The sequence below is a fragment of the Coenobita brevimanus genome, chromosome 24, assembly GCF_032717465.1.
Source record: "Coenobita brevimanus isolate Jiangsu-jjx chromosome 24, ASM3271746v2, whole genome shotgun sequence".
NCBI classification, from domain to species: Eukaryota; Metazoa; Arthropoda; class Malacostraca; order Decapoda; family Coenobitidae; genus Coenobita; species Coenobita brevimanus.
In genome coordinates this window covers 60,590,646-60,613,321 of record NC_136977.1, presented here as the reverse complement: position 1 = coordinate 60,613,321, position 22,676 = coordinate 60,590,646, and the positions used below count along the sequence as shown (strand labels likewise).

At 42.2% G+C, this 22,676-nt stretch overlaps 1 protein-coding gene across 1 annotated transcript in view; it reads left to right on the top strand.

The window, feature by feature from the left end:
- LOC145393394 (uncharacterized) overlaps positions 1-22,676 on the top strand; it is a 288,197-nt gene that overhangs the window by 200,087 nt on the left and 65,434 nt on the right. The window contains exons 4-5 of the mRNA XM_080267489.1: positions 21,109-21,230; positions 22,469-22,588. Coding sequence (XP_080123615.1) covers positions 21,109-21,230; positions 22,469-22,588 — 242 coding nt within the window. The remainder of the gene's footprint in view (positions 1-21,108; positions 21,231-22,468; positions 22,589-22,676) is intronic.

Sequence of the window (22,676 nt, the reverse complement as noted above, 5' to 3'; positions counted from 1 at the left end):
TATAAAGGCGTTTTCCTTCTGCTTTGAATGACCTGACGTGGCTCTGAATGACCTAGTGTGACCCTGAATGACCTGGTGTGACCCTAAATGACATGATGTGACCCTGAAAGACCTGGTGTGACCCTGAATGACCTAGTGTGACCCTGAATGACCAGAGATCACCAGTAATGACCCTTTGTGGCCTTGAATGACCTGGTGTGATCCTGAATTACCTGGTATGACCTTAAATGACCTGCTGTGACCCTTAATAATCTGTCCAAAGGTATAATTTACAGTATTTTATATTCTTACTACCGACAGATAATTTTATCTCGCTCTCAAGAACTCCTTCGCAGTCATAGGGATAAGAGACGATTTACAACTTTTGCCTTATGAGATGGTTTTTCCTTAGCCTAATACAATCGTCTGAATATAGCAGGAGTAAAAACGTCAGTGTAGTGAAGGAGTTAATAATCAGACATTTCCTTTATGACCTAATGTAACCGTGAATTACCTGGCATGAACCTTGGACTATATAAAAAAAATTAGGCTGCATTTGGTGAAGTTGATGGTGATTTAGCCTGTGTGAGAGAGAGAGAGAGAGAGAGAGAGAGAGGGGGGGGGAGAATGACCTGGCTTGAACCCCGGACCACAAAAAATTAGGATATATTTGGTGAATTTAAGGGTGATTTAGCATTGTGTGTGTGTGTGTGTGTGTGTGTATGTGTGCGTGCGTGCGTGCGTGCGTGCGCGTACGCGCGTGCAATTGGCTTGGTGTGGGACGATGAAAAAGTGATTTATGGAGTCGGAGTAGAAAAGTAAAGAGGAGGAGGAGGAAGGTGATGGGAGAACAGGATGAGGAAGAGAAAGAGAAGATGATAGGTGATGAGGTAAACGGAAAGAGGGACGGTGGGTGAAGGGAAGGAAGGTTCAGAAGAAGGGAGAGGGGTGAGAAGAATGAGGGAGAAAGGGAGGAGAGGAAAGGGGAGAATCAAGAAGAAAGGAAAAGAAAATGGATAATTAAGGAAAAGGGAGAAACGGAGGCAGAGAATGAACATGGAGGGGAGGGAGAATAATCAAGATTAATTGGGGAAAATGGAAGGAGGCGAGAGGAGTGAAGGGGGAGGGAAGAAGAGAAAGAATAGAGGTGTGAAGAGAATTTGGTAGAAGGGAAGGAGCAGAGGAAAAGGGAATCGGGAGAAGGAAGAAGAGGGGGTGAGGGGAAGAAATTGAGAGGACAATCATTACAAGGGGTCAGAGGGGAGTGACCAGTTGATGTTGGGCTTATTGCATTTCGATTTAAAGTTGTTGTATGTTTGACTGTGTGTCTGTATTTCATTAATGTTACTGTAGCCCTTTTTACTGGGGACAGCTGTTATACCGTACTCCATTCCAGGTAGTGTCAGACGATTTTATTCAGGTTCAAGTTAGCCGCAGGAAAGAAAGTTTTAATACTATTCCCATTAGCTCTCTTGTGGTTGGGACAGCTCTGGTAATCTTTAGCTGTCGCAAACGATTGTATTAAGAATGAATCACAGGGGTCAGAGCAAGAACGTTTTACTTTTTCTCTTTACGTAAACTGTCACATACGCCTTGACCTTCCCTCAGTTATGGACTTGCTTGGGACTTTTATGGAGGATAACACAAGACATTTTTATTTAATCGAGAGAATCCTACCAATAAGAAAGTTTATCTATAGTTTTTGTGCCTGAAGATTTGTGCCATTCAGTATCTCTCTACTGACGGTACTGATTATTTTGGTGACTACTATTTTGTTTGTTATATTCATCAAATACATACTGAAAAATTGATCTTAACCCCTTCAGTGCGAGAGGTCTCCCTGGATTAGACTGTGTCGGTATCAAGACTGGAGTATGAAAAGACGTCATGGTATTGATGGGGTTTATTGTAGTTACTTTTAGTTTACACACACACACACACACACACACACACACACACACACACACACACACACACACACACACACACACACACACACAGAGGGGAGGGAGGGAGCATACCTGGAGAAAATTAGTAGAGTTAGAACGAGGATAAATTAGTGGAACGAGCAAGTTGGGGCAAAATCGAGCAAGTGGATGAACCGCACGGATATAATGAGAGAAAATGAATGGCTGGAAACAGCTTTTGAAAACTAATGGCTTGAATTTGTTGCTGAAAAAAATACTGGATCGGGAAATTGAATGGAAATGAATGAATGGATCACATATGTGAGGCTCATTGGTTCATAAAACGAGAAAGCTGATATATATATATATATATATATATATATATATATATATATATATATATATATATATATACACACACACACACACACACACACACAGTAGTTACTTATAATTGGTAGAATTTATTGACGAAATTTTTTGTCAATGAATAAAGCAAGTTGGATTAAGGGATCGAATACTTGGTGAAAGTTGTTGGACTGACGTGATGAAAAATGTTGAATATTATTGCGTTGATAAAAATGAAAGTACAAAATTAAATGTATGAAGACTTCCATTCCATCCATAATCCAAACCCTTTTGTCCTGTCGAGAAGGTAGGAGCCCGGAACATGGCTATTCATTCCCGAAATTTACGGCAGGGGTGACCAACCTCATTCTTCCCTGAGTAATGTGATCAGTAACCCCCAACCATCCTTCAGAGGTAAATCTTTACGGGTTCCATCTGGTTGGAACGCCTTAACCCACTTAAGTACCAGATTTCATTTGATTTTATGGTTACCACACAACATGGTTTCTTGAATTACAAGAAAATGAGACATCAAGGCTGCGCAACATCGAGTGAGTGGATGATTAGCGTCACCACCTAGCACCACCCCATCTACCTCCAAGAGTGTTAAGACCTTTGGATGGAATAAGACATTGAATTGAGGAAAGAAAAAAAAATAAGAGTAAAAAGAAAGAAAAAATTGACCAGTGCTGTAAGCAGGCAAGGTTTTAGGCTGGAATGTTGCACTCTTCTGTGACTGGTCAGAGTGCTCCTCCCCTCCTCTCTCTTCCCTCCTCTCCTGCTCTCTGTCTCTGCTTCACCCTTCCCTTCCCTTCCCTTCTCTTTCCCTTTCCCTTTCCCATTCCCTTTCCTTTCCGTCCTCTACTTATTGGTCTTGCCCTTCTTCATGTTCTCCATTCCGACATCTCACCTGTTCTTTCCTCCCCTTCCCTTTCGGCCTCCTGTCCCCCTCCCTCCAGCCCTCCGTTTCATCTCGTATTTCCCTCCCCTTTCTTATTTTTTCTTCCCTATTTCCTCTATCCCCCCTTCCCTTTACCTTTCATCTCCCGTCCCCCCCCTTCCTTCCCCTCCCTCATTTTCCCTTTCCTTCCCTTTCCACCCCGCCTGCATTCGTTTCTTTAGGAACCCTCTTACCTTTCTATCCTTATCTTTAGCTGATAGAATAGTTTTTCTAGTTTTAACCTTCTCTCTAAAAAAGAACCACGAACGGGTCAACGGGTCTGTTGCTGTTTGTTTTCCTTCTTACTCCTTTCTCTTCCCTTCCCCCTTGTCCCTCGTCCCTCGTTCATCCCCTTCCCTCCCCTTTCCCTATCCACTTCTTCTTCCCTCCCCCTCTTCCTTCCTTCCCCTCTCTTCCTCTTCAACCCTCTCTCATTCTTTCTCTCGTACCACTCCTTTGGTCGTTCATATTTCCATTTCCTCTTCCGCTGCTCCAACCCCTTCCTCTTCCCCTCCTCATTTTCATCTTCCGTGCCCCTGCCTGTCCCTGTCCCCTCTGTCTCGCCTCTTACCCTTCCATATTTCCTTCCCCCTCCCCCCTAATCCACCATCAATACCCATTCCTTCTTCTTTCATCCTCCTCGTTCCCGTTCTTCGTTTCTCCTCCCCACCCCCCTCTTTCCACAGCCACTCCTTCATCAGTCCCTCGTCTCCTCCTCGTTCCTATCCCGTTTCCTTCCCTCTTTTCCACATGTTTATCTCCTTTCCTTTCTTCTCCTCCCACCCTCGTCCCTTCTTTTCATATTTCCTCCACCTCTCTTCCTTCTCTACTCCCTGTCGCCCTCATCCCCCCCCCCCCCACCTCCCGTCCTCCTCGTTTTCTTCCCCCCCCCTCTCATTTTCTCCTCCTCCCCCACCATTCCTCCCTAAAGTAATTTACTGGCTCTATTTCTTGAATGGCCTCAGCTTTGTTCCTGTATTTCTTTCCTTTTTTACCATTTTCCCGGACGTGGCCGGGGTACACTGCAAGACCACCATAACTACACATACTGTATTTCGCTTGTTTGTTTTCGCCTCTGTTCCTGACAATTGAATACCTCGGTATCAGGTACCTATATATATAGAGAGAGAGAGAGTGAGTTTTTCCCATCCATTGTCCAGCCTTTGATGGTGCTTTTATGATCCTTCTGTTTAAGTTGTATACTTTTGCCATTGGAAGTTTCTTATTTCCCTCATTTCCATTCCTTACTTCTTTATTTCTTATCCCTCTTCCTTCAGTAGGATATTTTTCAGTTTATTCTTACCTTCCCCGGACGATTTTATTCAGCTCTGACTTTCGAATTGCAGGAGGTTGTATGTAGCCTTCATTAACCCTTTCACCGCTATGAGCCCTTGTCAGCTGATTGAAATCTTTAGAATAAGCTGAGAACCAGATCACCGTTGATTTTTTTTTTTTTTTTTTTTTTTTTTTTTTTTTTAACCATCCAAACGACACCATCTATTTCGTCATTTTTATTTTCTTTTTGTCCTTTTTTTTTTTTTTTATCTTTGTTTATTCTTTATTTCGGCATTTTCTTTTCTTTACTTCGGCATTTTTTTTAAAGGGGTTATGGATGTTTAGCTACGGGTTTTAATCCAGCTAAGCGTATTTTCTCACTGCCCTATTTTTGCTCTCGTACTTATTTTCACATTACGTATTCCCTGTGGTACAATCCCGCCTTTATTTTTTTTCTCTCGCTCTTTCCAGATAATTTAGGTACTTGGAACTCGCCGAAATAGAGCTTTTTAAATAAGGCCTCTCCTAAACTGGATTTTATTTGTTGGGAGTAGCAAGAGTATATTTAAAAAAAAAAAATTATGAGACTCAAGGATTTAAAATTAGGTTAGCATTCTTATTTTTTGTGCATTTGTTTTCTTTTTGAACTTGCGTTTTTACATCTTTATTTTCGGCTTTGTTTTGTGCTCATCAGGTCTTTATTTTTTCTTATTATTTATTTTGCGTTCTGTTACACCTGTGTTTTATTTTCGTACTTAAGTTTGTGTGTGTTTATTCTGTTTTATTTGCCTTCATCACATTATTATTATCTTTTATTTCTCTCTGTGCTTTCTTTGCATCTGTATTTTCTGTTATTTTTATTTTCTTTGCGTTCTCTGCATCATTATTTTTCCATTACCACAGATGTTATTCTTTTGCTTTATTTTGAAAGTTTACTGAAATTTGCCTAGAACTCTTCCATCTTGTGTGTTTATTTAATTTCTTCAATTCAATGACGTTGTAGTTTTGTTTATTCCAGCGGCCTCCAGACGATTTTATTAGCCCGAAGTAAACCTCTTGTAGTGGAGGGATTACGAATTTCTTGAAACTTCCAGACGATTTTATTCAGCTCGAGGTAAATATCTTGTAGGGAAGGGGTTGATGAAAGATATATCTACCCCCACCAGTTTGAAAAAGATCTCGACTATGCAGTAAAAAATTGTCTGATGGAACGAAGAATATGAAAAAGATACCTAGCGTTGAGGGGTTTAATTCTCTCTCTCTCTCTCTAGCCTGACGCTTTAATCCCGCAAAGGGTGGCCGCAGACAAAACGCCTCCAAGTCGCTCTGTCGCCTACCATTTGACTGCCCTCTCCCCAGCTCACTCCCCCCTCCCTCAATAGTAGAACTAATTAACCTCACCTTGAAGTAGCAAGAATGGATAATCGTCGAGGTAATTGGTTAACGGATATTGCTTCTAACATCTTCACTTCCTCGATACGAAATGCCTTTGCTAAGCTACATATAATCGGTCGTGCATATATACACAATTTCTTCCTTGTTTCGCGTTCTCTTTTCCTCCTTCATATTCCCCATTTAATTTTCTTTTTCCTGTTCCTCGTATTTTTTTTCTCATTTTCATATTCCCATTTAATTTACCATTTATTTTGTTTTATTGTATCTCATTTTAACCTTTTAATTATTATTGTACCCATTTAATTTTCTTTATATTCATTTCATTATCATAACCCATTTTTTTTTATCCATTAGTTTTTTCATTTCATATTGTTCATATACTAACCATTTCATTTTTTCCATTATTATATTTATGAATTTTTCCATCTAATTTTATCTATCTCTTGTTCTCCATCGCCTCTTGTCCACCAGTTTTTCCATTTCACTCTCTCCATTGTCTCCACCTCAATTTCTCTGGAGGCCACGGTCGGCTTTCTTCAAGGTGTACAGTTTCGGTCATTAGTTTCTTGACACGTCTGGGATTCTGAATTATCCGTGTCTGTCTCGCCGTAACCAGACGCCTCGCTCCTACATCGCCCCCATGTCACCCTGTCCACCCCTAAACAGGCTGCAATGTCACTCGTATACAGTATTTCTCTACCCCATTCCTCCCTTCGTCTCCATCCCGTTCACCTCACTCACATACACTCTCCTAGTCAGTCTCATTCTGCATTCTCTTCACATATCCGAACTGACTTCACGCCAAAATCCATTTCCCATAAATATTACTGATTAGCTGACCACGTAGCTTCGGTGACGTACATTATTATACAGTATATTTTTTTCTACACGAATATATTTAGATTGAAGCAAACTTTTGAGTCTCGAGGGGGTCATTGTAGGCTCAGTTAATCCCCTCTTCACCACAGATCCCTCCTAAGTTGAATAAATCCTTTGGAAAAAGGAGTAAGAAGAAAATACACCATTGGATTGCAGGGGTTAAGTTCGATGCCATTATGTTGACACGGTTTTGAGACGGTTAAGACTGTAGAGAAACTGTTAATTGCAAGTGTACGCTCTTTTACCCCTTCAGTCCCATGGTGTAGGTTTTCTTCTTAATATAGCTATCTCCAGACGATTTCACTCAAGGAAAATATTCGTATTGGAGGGGTTTATGAATGCCATGTCTATCACTGGAGGGGTTAATGAAGGCCATATCTATCACTGGAGGGGTTAATGAAGGCCATATCTATCACTGGAGGGGTTAATGAAGGCCATATCTATCACTGGAGGGGTTAATGAAGGCCATATCTATCACTGGAGGGGTTAATGAAGGCCATATCTATCACTGGAGGGGTTAATGAAGGCCATATCTATCACTGGAGGGGTTAATGAAGGCCATATCTATCACTGGAGGGGTTAATGAAGGCCATATCTATCACTGGAGGGGTTAATGAAGGCCATATCTATCACCCCTAAGTTCAGTGTAATCGGTTATTATTAAACAAGAATAAAGCAAAAGAGACGTGCTTCGTTTAAAGGGGGTATATTTCTTGCTCTTGATGTTTTGAGTATTTAATTATTGTCGTCGTCGTCGTCGTTGTGACCACTTTCCAACCTAAGGATTTTTACATAATGCGTGTACAAGTGTATTTATTTTTCAACAGTATTCTTAGCCAGTTTCCATTCCCTTCTCGCTGAATTAGGTTTGTTTTCAACTGACGGAACCTGGCCACTCACAACTTCACATAAAATTCAATAAGTTGTTTTTGATGTTGGAATTAATCTCCTCGGGTACAAGCCAAATCGACCCGTTAACTTGTCCACATGTGGACATCAGCCGAGCTGAAAGGGGTTAGGAATCTTTGTTTAGGTTCCAGGAAACAGTTGTGAGAAACCATTGAATACTGTTTATTCTCTCCATGTTTTCACCCGTGTTTGTGTTTGTGTTTGTTAGTTTGTTTGTTGTTAGCTGGATTACTAAAAAAACTGAAAGATTTGGACCAAATTTGGTCGGTATATAGCCCATGACCTAGGGAACAATCGATTAACTTTATCCGGATCGTATTACAGATTCTGGATCCGGAAAACACTTTTTGCGAAACTCTAATCAGTGATGAGAAAACCTAACCCATTATGAAGAGTGGTTTGGAAATTACGTTGCCCTTGTCGGAGAGAGGCGTTCCACTGAGTGCCCCACTAGTTATAATATTATTATTTATTATTATTATTATTATTATTATTTATAGGTGGGGACGCTCACCATCCACTCACTTGATCTAGTGCTGCTCTCGGGTGTCTGCCCTTTCCTCTCCTCCATCATTCTTTCTTTCCATCCCTTTCTGTCTTTCCTTCATTCTTTCCTCGTCTTTCTGCCTACGGGTGACTTTACACTCCCTCTTCTGTCTTTTTTTCCTTCATTCTTTCCTCTTCCTTCTTCCTGTGGGTGATTCTGCACTGAGTGACAAGCCAAATGTTTCTTGTACACCAGGAAACCATTTACTGCGCTGGGTGGTAACCATATAACCAAATTTTGGCGCCTGGTGGTTTAGTGGGTAACTACGGAGCTCCAATCAGATTGAGCCGGTGAAGGTTTATATCCAAGGGGTGGTTGGGGTTTATTGCTCACGTAATGCCACTCAGCGATGAGTGAGGCTGGTCACTCATCTGAAATGTCAGGACCAAGTTGCCTAGCCCCGGGCTCCTACGCTTCTCATGGGGCAACGTAGGATTGGATGATGAAATGAAATGAATATTATTATTATTATTACTACCGGTATTATTATTATCATCCACCGCCACAGCCGCCTCCGCCGCCATCATCAAATTTTGTTGAGGATGTTGTTTTCAAAGCATTATTCAATGTGTTTCGGTTATTAGATTTTTAAAATGTTTTTGTAATAAGAATATATTGCTTTTTTGTTTGTTTATCCATTTTTTCCACACTTCCTTTTTACCCGTAAAGTCTCCTCTCTCCTCAACTCGCTCCATGCCTCCATTGGCCCCCAGTCTCCTACCCGAGTCTCCTACCCCAGTACCTACCCGAGTCTCCTACCCCAGCACCTACCCCAGTCTCCTACCTCAATCCTACCCCAGTCTCCTACCCCAGCACCTACCCGAGTCTCCTACCCCAGCACCTACCTCAGTCTCCTACCCAAGTCTCCTACCCTAGTCTCCTACCCGAGTCTCCTACCCCGGTCTCCTTCCCGTTTCTCCGACCCCAGCACCTACCCCAGTCTCCGACCCCAGAACCTACCTCAGTCTCCTACCTCAGTCCCCTACCCCAGTCTCTTACTCCAGTCTCCTGCCCCAGTCTCCTACCCCGTACCCAACCCAGCCCATAACGAGGTAGGGATAATCATGGCCGGAGTGTATACCCCTGAGATGAGGTAATTACCCCCGCCGCCTTGCATCCCTTTGCGCTAAATGGTCAGAGCCAGAATTTTGACGAGCAACGGCTAGCTGTGAAAATATGTAATGCCCTCTTTGGGAATGGCAATATAGCTTGAAAATATGTATTGAGAGGGTGCTGTATGTTGTGCGTAGATTTTTTAGTTGTGTGTGTGTGTGTGTGTGTGTGTGTGTGTGTGTGTGTGTGTGTTATAATGAAGTCGAGGATTATACAACAGTTGCAGAATGTTGTCAGGTTTATGTGAAAAATGTCTTCTTTTGGAGATAGTCTGAACTTACATGAATTAGGTAGAGATGATAAGTTAAATTTCTCACTGATTTGTCATCCAAGCCATGTGATTTGTCAGTTTGTCAAGAAATGTTTACCTTATAATGAACTTGGCATACGTGACAGGATTATGATTTGCCGTATTGCGAACCCTGAACTGATGGATCTTAAAATTTTCGTTTCATACTTAAACGTCTATCATTCTGTAACATCCACATGACTGATTTTCCATTAGCTTCATATGCATTGTGATGAAAACCCCAGTACAAGTTCACAAAATGGCATAAGGCTACATTTTCCCCGGTGAAAGCAACAGTGACGGACATATGTGGTGTTGTGCGTTGTCTGACTGAAGTATTATATTATGGGGTACCGTACTCTGTGACGGCACACCTAGGCACCTCTCCCTAGCTTATGTATAGTGCGAAATGGAAATATATCTCTTTCAGTTCGATGACGTCTGATTTTTCCATTCTTGATACAGCCAGATGATTTTATTCAACATGAGGGAGGTCTCGTGAATGTGTTAGTGAAGGCCTTATCTAACCTGTCTAGGTCCAAAGAATGAGCTGAGTGAAATCGTCCAGAGATAAAAGAATAGAATATAAAAGGCATTGTAGTAGACGGGATAGTTACAAGGAACTGCTTCCCAGGATTTGTTTGAGTAGGTTTTTAATGTCAGATTATCACACACACACACACACACACACACACACACACACACACACACACACACACACACACACACACACACACACACACACACACACACACACACACACACACACACACCACGTTAACCTCTGTAACTGGAGACTGGAATTTCTGTTTATCATCCTAGTGTGCTGTCGAATTAATTCATAATAGGATTCCATTTTCGAATTGAGGGCGATACACTCAGCCTTTACTTACCGGTACCTCTTAACTACAGGGAAACACAACCAGCCAGCGTGATAGTGAAGGGGTAAGGGAATGGGCGACACAGAAAACGAGATATGCCTTAAACCGTTTCAGTCCGGTGATGTCTTTTTTCATTATATTCTTGCTGTTTTCAGACGACTTCATACAGTTAAGCAAGATCCCTCGTGTTCTATCTATACCTCTTGCCAGACGCCGTAGTCCTGTAAAGGGTGGCCACAAACAAATCGTCTCCGTGTCCCCCTGTCCCCCGCCATTTCGCTGCCCTTCCCTCAGCCCACACCCTCCTCTCTCATATACCTCTCCATTCCATCCCTCCATTTCATCCTCATTTTCCCCCTCCCTCTCCCCCCTTTCACCTCACTCAAATACTCTCCTCGTTAGTCCCTCGCCCTCCATCCAATCCACATGGCCAAATCACTTCCAGTCTATTTCTCCTAGCGCTTTCTGTCACACCCACACCACAATGCTCCTTCACTTCCCCATTCGTCATTCAGTCTGTCGCCCTGTAGCTCCACGTGCTCCTCTAGTGTTCAGGGGATTAGTAAAGGCGAAATTCAACTCCTCCACGTCTAGAAATCTCTCCTAGGCCGTGTAAAATCTAAATCATCTGCAGGTATCCAGTAGCAACATGTCCCTAGATTTATATTAAAAAAAAAAAAAAAAAGTCAGCTGAATATCTGTATCGTCTACTTTTCCTTCTTGTGGATAATTATCTTAAAAATTGTAATATAAAGTCGGATCATATAGCAGTAGTATTTACAGAAGGTAATTACAATCGTAAAGAAGCTGGTAATTTACTTCACTAAATCCCTGTATTAACATCATTATCACAGCTGCGTTCTATTTGTGTCCCTCACATTAGATTAATATAATGATTCATTGCAGTTACCATAATCATGTTTAAATATCGCCACCATTGCTCATTCACCAAAGAGATATGATTCACCTTAATAAAATTGCGGTAATAAAGGGTGGAAATGAGTCCGATAATGACCCTACAAGTTATCAGTGATCGTATAATAAAGAGGTCTTTGTATTCCAAGGAAGCGCGTCGAGGAGTAAGGGGGACGAGGCACGAAGAAGTGTGAGAAATCTAAAGATTGGTCCGTATATTGCGCTTCCTTTGGACACTTATCTTGCGGTATGTTGTGTGTTGAGACGACCTAGTCTGCTGGTGTGGGTGTGGCAGTCGTTTTGGCTTCAAGAAATCAGCAATCATTCACACACAGGAAAGAGTGCCGTTATGGGACGTAGAAAAAGATGCAGATTAGACACTGGTAGCGATGACGGAGCCGTCCTAGTAACACAAGAGAACTTTCTAATAGCAAGGGGTGCGAAATATGTTGTCCACCCTGTAGCTGGAAGGATAGGTAGAGGGACCGTTGTCAAATCCACTGTCTTAAATATCGCAGAATTTCCTCTAAAATCGCTAGAATGTCGCTAAATACAAAAACAGTAAACTTGCTGGAAAGAGTAGGAATGTCTTCCTTCCCTCAGCCCACACCCTCCTGGAAATAATGTATACAGCCATATTTCTTGTTAGTAAAGGTAAAAAAAACTAACTAAATAAACCCCTCAAGAAGATGCCGCCTTTTCTTTCCCAATCTCCAGACGATTTTATTGTGATCAAGTTGATTTTCAGGACCGTAGGGGATACCATTTTACAATTCTGGAGCTCTCAATATCATCACAAACGATGACGTAATTTCTTTTTTTATTCTCTCTGCTTTAGACGATTTTGTTCATGATGCGACAGGAATACGGTAAGGCCGATGCCAGGTGTGGTGGAGGGCAGGTGACAGGTGTGGGCGAGGGTGGATGAAAGGTGTAGGAGATGGCGGGTGACAAAGTGGGCGAGGGTGGAGGTGAGGTGAGGTGTGGAAGTAAGGTGACAGGTTTGATGGTGAGGTGGCAGGTGTGAGCGAGGGTGGGTGAAAGGTGTGAGGGATGGCGGGTGACAAGGTGGGTAACAGGTGTGGAGGTGAGGTGAGAAGTATGAAGAGGGAGGAGGAGTAAAGTGAGAGGTGTGGAGGACTAGTGAGTGAGGTTACAGGTGTGGAGGAGTAGGGAGTGAAGTGGCAGGTGTGGAGAGGGAGTAGGGAGTGAGGTGACAGGTGTGGAGAGGGAGTAGGGAGTGAGGAGACAGATGTGGAGAGGGAGTAGGGAGTGAGGAGACAGGTGTGGAGAGGGAGTAGGGAGTGAGGACACAGATGTGGAGAGGGAGTGAGGTAAATGGTGAGGGGCGGCAGGTGAGAGGGGTTGGTGTTCCTAAGATATTGACTACCTGCCTCACATCCTCCTGCCATCAGGATTACCACCAACATTACTACCACAGCTACTACCACCACTGCTACCACCATCACAACTACTACCACCACTGTCCCAACCGCATATACTATAACCACTGTCACAACCTCAGCTACAACCACCACTTCAGTATTACCACTACCACTCCACTACCACAACGGCTAACATCCTTGCCACTAACACTCCTGCTACCAACACCACAGCTACAACCACAATTACTACCACCTCTACAACTACTACCACCATTGCCACAACCACAGCTGTTACCACCATCACCACAGCTACTACTACCTCCACCACCACCACAATACTACTACCACCACCACAACTACTACAACCACCACCACCACCACCACCACAACTTCTAGCACCACTTCTACCACCACCACCACCACACCACTACCACCACCACAGTTACCAGCACTCCTGCCACCACCATAGGTATTAGTACAACTGGTACCGCCACCACGCTACTACCGCCACTACCACCATCACTACAACTACCGCCACCACTGTTACTACCACCGCTACCACCACCACCACGACTATCACCACCTCAACTACTACCACCACTGTCACCACCTCAGCTACTACCACCACTGTCAGCCACAACTGCTACCACCACTGTCAGCCACAACTGCTACCACCACCGTCAACACCACAATTACTACCACCACTGTCATCACCACAACTACTACCACCACTGTCGCCACCACCACACCTACTACCACCACTTTCACCACCTAAACTACTACACCGTTGTTAGCCACAACTACTATCACCACCACAACTACTACCAGATTATCACCACCACCACAGCCACTACAACCAGTGTCATCATTACAACTACTGTTACCGCTGTCACCATAACTACCATCATCCACCACAGCCACCATTAAAACTCTCGGACTCCTATAATTCATTTTTAGCTTAAAATCGTTTGGTGGTAACAGGAATAGATTACTAGAGTTGTCTTTACCATGAGATTGTTAAGTGGTAGCAGACTTGCATTCCCTGTACTTCCACAGCCAGTCTTAGCAACACAAACTCGTATGGTGTAAGCTAGAGAGAGAGAGAGAGAGAGAGAGAGAGAGAGAATGTGAGGGATAACTTAAGCTTGTATCATTATTATCAGGTATTTTATGATAGCATTTACTCAGTAGCCATCATTACCAAATTAGTCACATTCAGTATATTGTCAGTTCTTCAGTTCGGTGACGCAGTTTTCATTTTGTTCTGCGTTCACACGATTTTATTTACCTCCATTGGAACCCCCTGCAGTGAAAGGATTAGAAACGAGTGGAGCATCCAAAGTTAAATGTAGTTTGTCTCTTTGTAACCCAATTGACTCCTTTAGTTCGATATTTCTTCTGTGTCCGGACGATTTTACTCGATCTACGAAACACCTTATTATTTCTCTTAAGCTAAATCTAGTCATTAGGAAGCGGCAAGAATAAACTAAACTAGGGGCAGCATTTTCAGTTAAATGCGCTGATATTTCCCTAAGTGTGCTTCTAACGTAACACATATTTGCTTGAATTCGTAACTTATCTGAAACGAACGAATCAAAGAACAGGCTAGAGGGCCCGTTCTAATCAAACTCGGCCCTTACCATAACTGCATTTAGTACTGGATAAACACGTGCTTGTACTGGGATTCTGTTTCTTGTGTGTGACGATTTTTCGACCGTCTGTTCGTGATTACTTGCCTTGTTTGTCACAAATTTTGGGCTCGCAATATGCTGTAAAAAACCTCAATCGAAAATCCCAGTACCTTTTTCGAGTCATAACGCCCAGATACACGCATGGTGATTTTCAGGCCAATCAGCTAAGAAATAATGGCGTGAGGCTGTGACAAAGAGCGTAGGTAAGAAGAACGAAAGCACCACGAGAGAGAGAGGGGGGGGTAGGGGGGACCTTCGGTTAATACAGATATACGTCACCAGAGTGAAGGGGTTAAATTGAATAATGTCATCGTAGTAAAGGACGGAATTAAATTACTTAGGAAATTTTTATCGAGGGTTTGGTGGGCCAGTGTGGTGGTGATGTAGTGGTCCTCTCTTCTTCTTCTTCTTTTTATATATATATATATATATATATATATATATATATATATATATATATATATATATATATATATATATATATAAGATGCGGGACCATCTCTAGAGGCACCCGTGTCCGCGTGTCTCTTACTGGCGATTTTTGACGCGAGGTGCCTTAGCGACTTTAGCGAAGCCACACCACACCACATACAAATCACCCTCCCACACCACACCATGTCACTCCACGCCACTTACAAATCACCCTCCCACACCACACCATGTCACTCCACGCCACTTACAAATCACCCTCCCACACCACACCATACCACACCACAACAGATCACACTTCCACACCACATACAAATCACCCTCCCACACCATCACACCACATACAAATCATCCCCCCACACCACACCACATACAAATCATCTTCTCACACCACATACAAATCACCCTCCCACACCTCACCACACAAAGGGCATTACCCAGATGGCCCTGAAGATCCCGCATTTAGCACTTCTCAGCGTATAGAGGTGGTAGTATTTAGTTGCAGGTTTTGGTGTTGGTGGTGGTTGTGGTGGTAGTAGTAGTAGTAGTAGGAGGAGGAGGAGGAGGAGCAGGAGGCGATATTAAAGTTGCTAGTAGTAGCTGTTGTATTAGAAGAAGAAAGTATTTCTAATAAGATGGTTAAGTAAATGATGATGGTGGTAGTCAGTTCATTAAAATCAAATTCACTTTATTTCGAAATATAATTACACAGAACTAGAGGCCCCTCCCCAAAGGGGGGAATCACCCCAGCCGCGAGCCGATACATATCTAGCGCGGCTCAGAATATGACCTTGACATCGACCTACTTACACCAATGTCGAACTCGTAGATTTTCATCTTTACTACACACCTGTCAAATTTTGTGATGATATTTCCAGCGGTTGCAGAATTATCGTGGTAACAGACACAGACCTTGACCTGCTTTCACCAATTTCGAACTCGGAGATTTTCATCCCTACTGTATACCTGCCAAATTTTGTGATGCTATCTTGAGCGGTTGCGAAGTTACTGTGGTGACACACAGACAGACCTTTACCTTCTTTCACCAGTTTCGAATTCGTTGGCGATTTTTTTTTTTTTTTTTTTTTTTTTCTCGCTACTACACACCTGTAAAATCGTGTGATGATATTTTGAGCGGTTGCGATCGGTTGCGAAGTTATCGTGGTAACAAAAACACGGACAGACGGACGAAATGAAAACAACACCAGCTTCGCTATCGCGGCTGGTAAAAATGCTTGAATTCTTCATGGATTACTAACAGGGCGGCACCCAACATTATCCTGATTTATCCTGCAGTGGCGTGACTTACTAATGTTTTGAATCCACTGACTTTTTTTCTTTCTTCGTGGTACCTCCAAACGAAATGTTCAATTTTGGAGTGACCTTTCGATCTGGATGGGCAAGACATATCTTCTGTCAGCTTTTCCCGTACTGGAATCGAACTTGTTGTTAAATAAAATCGTCTGAAGATAAAACGATTGAAACAAAACAAACCCTAGGAGTAAAGGGGACAATGAAGCACCGATGCTGCGCTGATACAAAAAGAATATTGATTCCATTTATTGCAATGTAATTTTTTGTGTGTGTGTGTGTTTTAAAGATACGTAAAGAGCGTAATAAAGTAAGAATAGATAGCTCAAAACCAAAGTCCTTTACCCAGGGGCAACGCCTTAGCCTTTATAGAAAAAGGGGGACAGCGTAAAAAAAAAAAAAAAAAAAAAAAAAAAAAACTAAGAAAAAAGGAAAAATCAAAATATTAAAACAAGCGTAGTATTAAAAAAATTTATTAGAGCTCAGAAAAAATGCCTCAGACCTAAAAATAATTTAGACAGGGCAGCATATTTCAAAAAGTTCTAATACATTCTGTAAAATAATTAACATATGCACATTGTGAAATATTCTGAATTAAAATATACTGTACAGCTAATCTCATATCACTCCCTTCGGGTCTTAGCGGCCCTGGGCTAGACTCTTGTATTCCCGAACATTTTAATTATAATTTTCATTTATTGCCACCTCCAGACGGTTTTATGTACCTAAGGAGTAACTTTTCGAAAAGAATTTTGGCTGTGGCATACGTTTACCCTTAGTTGATAAAAGTTTTCCTCAAGGTGAATGAACTCGCCCGGGGATAGCGAGAGTAAAACAAAATAAGACCGGATGCAGGGGTTTAAGTAGGAGAAGACTAAAGACAGCATGCTGACAGGATTATCTGTATCTATATTATGTATATCTATCTGTTTATCCATCTATCTGTATCTGTCAGTCAATCAGTCAGTCAGTCAGTTTATCTATCTGTCTCTCTGTATCTATATCAATCTATCTCTGTCTGTCTGTCCGTCCATCTGTCTCTCTGTCTGTCTGTCCGTCCATCTGTCTCTGTCTGTCTGTCTGTCATCCAATCCTTTCTTGCCCCATCAGAGGCACAGAGGCTCTGTGCAACGCTGTCCAGTTCTAACATACTCGTGTTATGTGAGGGTCACCATCCTTGCTAGCCCCTGAGTAGTAGTGTGTGAGGAGAAAACGCCAACCATCTTTTGGATGTAAGCCAGTACAGGCCACATCCAGTTGAAGTGCCTTAATCCACTAGATCACCAGGGGTCACTTGGTTATATGGTAACCACCCAACGTAGTACGTGGTTACTTTGGTTACTGAAAACTTTTTAGCGTTTCACTCATTGTAGAATCGCCAGAAGGAAGCACTTCATCGAGTGAGTAGATGGAGGGCAGAAATACTGCCACATTTGAATTACTATTGCACGAAGGCAAGACCGTCTCCGACTTAGATCTCTGCCGCCTTGGCGACCAAGCGCTCTCCATCCATGATGCTGACTTTGTGTGGCACTGCACCGAGTGACACGCCGAATGGTTTATTGTAGCCCAGGAAACCATTCACTGTCTTGAATGGAGACCTTATTGCCATACGGATGCCGGGTAGTCAAGCGGGCCAAGGCACTCAGACCGATTGTAACTCATAAAGGTTTACGTCCTAAGGGTGGCAGAGGTTTATTACTCAGTTAATGCTGCTCAGGGAAGAGGGACTTGTCATATCACCTTACATGTTTGATCTGAGTAGCTTAGCTTGCTTTCTTTGAAAACATTAAATGATTAAAAAATAATAATAATAATTTCTTGGTGAATCGAACCTGTTGGAGGTCGCCACTCCGACTGGGACATTATTTTCAGTACCAGTTAGGGGATGAACAGCAATGAGACGGATGAAAAGCCACAAAAATTAAATGGTTTACTTGCTTTTTAATGCGGGATCCAAGTCAGAAGGAGAGCTTTCACATCCATATATTCTTACCATCAGTATCTGCCCAACTGTATAATCATTCCTACATATGGGACCAGTGTGCTGCATGAACGATCCCTCCTGAAGGTTGGGGATATTGTGTTTGTTGTGGAGTAACTTAGCCCATTACCATTTTGTTAAGTCTACACTGAGCCAGGGAATTAAGGCGTTTAGTAGTAGTAGTAATAGTAGTGATGGTGGTGTTGTAGTAGTAGGTATTGATAATGATGGTAATAGTGTTTTAGGTTTTCCTGATAATGATGGTAACAGTAACTGATATTGACCATAGTGGTGGTAGTGTTTCTCGGTTATAATATCTAGTGGTAGTACTGGTATGTCAGTGTTGGTGATAATTATCGTGGTCGTAGTTATATAGTAGTGGTAGGTATTATGGGGGATGTTTGTGATACGTGGATGTTAGAAGTGGGAGGAACAGGAAATGTTTGAGAGAGAGAGAGAGAGAGAGAGAGAGAGAGAGAGAGAGAGAGAGAGAGAGAGAGAGAGAGAGAGAGGAAAAATAATGTTAGATGTGAATAGTGATGTTTGAGTGAGATTAAAATATAATCCTGTCAAAATGAGATGTGTGCGAGAAGTGATAACTGAGTGAAGTAATGTTAGAGTGAGAATAGGAAAAAAAATAGATAAGCGAATGAGAGATAGATAAAATTAGATTGGTTAGAGATAGACGAGGTTAGTGGCACATGATATTGATGGAGAGGACTGGGAGGGAGTAAATAACTGATGGATGCGCTGCTCGGGTTAAGGTTGCAGGGTCAGACCGGAGCATTACCCTCTCACGGCGGGGACGACTTCCGCCCGTTGCAGCTGACGGCCGGCGATTTAACTCAGCTGAGAGTGAGTGTAGGAGAGTGTTGATACTGTACCATTTATCCTCTCATGGTCAGTACAATTCCAGTATTCAGTTCCACCTTACAGATAATTATTTATAGGTGATTTCCTTTTTTCATTTTCATTTGCAAGGAAGAAGGAACCAAAGGCTAGAAGCCCAAAAAATTGGTCCCTCAGAGAGAGAGAGAGAGAGAGAGAGAGAGAGAGAGAGAGCGGTTCATTTCCGTCTGGACAAATTTCGTTTAAAAGACTGAGGTCATAGGCATAATGCAGTACAGACAGAGGAAGACAGTTCGAGTTGACTTGTTGCTGCATACATGAAGGACTGGGAGTAACAGTTACCTCTTGCATTAGAGAGTTAAACAGAGAAGAGGTAAGAGTTTGCTGCCATACTCGTGGAGCGCGACCACTGTAATGGAGTGGGGATGCAAGCAGACAGTTCAGAAGAATTGAGCCCATTAAGTAGCGATAAAAAAAAAAGAGATGAAAATGCAACAATTTGGGGAAGATAGAGAGGTTGAAGGGAATCAGTAAGAGGAGGAGACTTAATGAGACGAAAAGCCTTTACTCCAGCCTTTTGAGAAGAGCTGCTTGAATGGGGAGCCTCAGCTACCCATATGTCATTGAGAGTTTTATTTGACACAGAGGCGACTAAAATCCCTGTATAAAATCAGCATCTGTGCGAGGGTTAAGAAGGCACTAAGTCGGCTAAGCACACCTAATCTCTTTGAAGCAGGTTTTGCATGAGAGGTAGTACGATCTTTCCATGAAAAATCCAGAGAAAATGAAGCCCCAAGAATGTTGAAAGATGATGCAGGATTTAGTTGAATATGGTTGCGTATAAAATGATATTCCCTTGGAAGATATTGCCGGGTTAAAAGATGCACAGATTGATTTTTTGATGCATTAAAAGCAATCTAAAAGTCTTAACTCCTCTGCGTAGACTTTCTCGGCTGAATAAAATCGTCTTTTGCCGGTAAGTAAGTAAAAGGTTAATAGACGTTTTATCATTATTTTTAACCCCCTAACTGCGTACAGCTTATCTTGGCTGAATAAAATCGCATCCTATTTAAGAGAATAAAATGTCATAGTTTGAATATTTCAGTTTAAGAGTTAACCCCCTAATCCATTTTGTGTGTGTGTTTGTGTTGGACTGACCGCTGTTTGCTCCTGTCTGTTTGCTTGTTTGTTGATGGAATTGCATGTGTATAGTGTTTTATCGAAGAAATGGAGACAGTGATGGAAATATGATAATCGGTGTTTGGTTAATGATTGTGCATATGGTCTCTCTCTCTCTCTCTCTCTCTCTCTCTCTCTCTCTCTCTCTCTCTCTCTCTCTCTCTCTCTCTCTCTCTCTCTCTCTCTCGATCCCGTATTTTTCATTTCTCTCTTACCACCAATCGATTTTATTCAAGTTAAGAAGAAACTTTACTATTGAAGAGGTTAGTGAAGGCAATAATCCAATTTCTATTTTAAAACATCTCCCCTTGAAGGAATATCATCGTCTGTAGTTAGTAGGAATTAAATTGAAAGGGAGGTCATTGTATGGAAGGGTTCAATCGCTTCACTCAGACGCTACTCTTCTAGTTCCAACCAGACGATTTTATTCAGCTAATGAGGGGGTTTGATGCAGCCTTCATGAACCTCTTATAAGTACCGTTCTTTAAAGTTTAATAAATTGTGTACATAGAAAGAATAACACTTAAAATGGAATGTATATTGAGGGAGTTGAATTATTTAGGCCTACCGTACTCTAAGCCTTGTGACCTCTATGCCTGACCTCTCTCCGGCTTCTAGTCCACTCGAACGCTTTGGAGGTCAGCCTTAGAGAGAGAGAGAGAGAGAGTTTGCTAAAAGGGGAAGCATTGATACGTATATGTTTTTAAGCCCTTTATTGTTGTATTAACCATGTTGATATTTTTTTTTCAGTTTGTAAATACCTAAGTGTGTGTGTGTGTGTGTGTGTGTGTGTGTGTGTGTGTGTGTGTGTGTGTGTGACATAATTCTGGAAAACTGAATAAACTGTCATTTTATTTGGACTTGTGTAGGCATTAGTCAAATCCTTCTTCTTGTTCCCAGCAGAGTGCACCTGGACCAGCCCCGGGCCATCTACCGCAGTGCCAGCGAGGGGGCCAAGTGGAAGATCGTGGTGGAGGGGTCCTCGCCCCCTCCAAACAGGGACGGACCAACAGGCTCTAATTACGGTAGGCATAAAGATTAATTGTTTGAGAATTTTCATGGAAGAGGAAGAGTGGATGCATATGCCTTATACATTTATGAAAGTGATATGATTAATAGGTAGTAAAATGTTTAGTATAGCTTACAATACTTCCCCATCCTATGATGTATGTCAGTATTGTGACTTGCTGTTAGTATAAGTATGCAGCTTCTGTCCACCATGTACATTTCTAGTAACTGGAACCGTAACTTCCATGTATTATGCTCTTACTATTATCGTGCATTATTTTTCTGTCTTGTTTGATAGTTGTGAAGACCATGCCCTTGTCAGAACCACCGTACCCATAACTCATTCGCCTTCTCAATCCTTCTCAGGTGTCCCTCCCTCACTGGGTCATTCCTAGAACACTTTTTACCCATCGTACATATGGCATCTGCAGTACGATGACACCTACAGTATTTGAATATTACTCATGCTTCTGCTTCATTTTTCCTTCACCTACAGGTTTTTCTTTCATCCAGCCTTTTCCATCATTATCCCACTTGTTTGTCACCCGTTTGCTCATAACTTGCATTTCCTCTTCGACCCTTTTTCATATCTAAAGTTTGTTCTTTTTAACTTGGTGGAGATTTTCACCTTTTCCAGTTTATATCCCATAGCTCACGGGCGGAATATGACGCTAGTACAGATTAATATTCTCTTCTTAAAACTTCTTCGTGACTAGCACCATAGTATAGTGGTAATATATTGTTACAGCACAACAATGATTGTTGATATAAAGGTATTTTTGCGCCTGGTGAAAGCGAACAGAGTACAGACGCTTTCTCCACTTATAAGGAAAAAAAAAAGTGTACAGGATAGGCACTTTCCCCACTAATAAAAAAGTGAACAGGATAAAGACACTTTCCCTACTTATAAAAAAGTGAACAGAAAACAGACACTTTCTCCACTTGTAAAAAAAAGTGAACAAGATACACACACTTTCTCTGCTTATAAAAAAATGAACAGGATACAAGCACTTGTCCAACTTATAAATCAATTGAAGAGGATACAAAGACTCCCCACTTATGAAAAAGAGTGAACAGAATACAGTCACTTTCCCCACTTATAAGTAAAAAAGTGATGAATATACAGACACTTTCCCCACTTATAAATAAAAAAGTGTAGAGGATAGAGACACGTTCTTGTAGACTCATTACCACATCTTCCAGACCCATTCCATCCCTCGCCTTCGTCAGTAATGTCCTCTTTGCCCTCCACCAGACCCCCGTAACGAGCGACCCAAGAGCCCCGTGGAGAAGCAGCCCACCTGGCCCATCGTGTCCTACCCCCAAGGCCTCAGTCCCCGCCCGAGACTCATACACCAGGACAATATACAGGTACGTCTATGGATACCCATACCAAATACTAGGTCCTTCCTTTCAAGTCATTTCAGTCCGATGACGCATTTTTCCATTTTCTACGTGTTGCT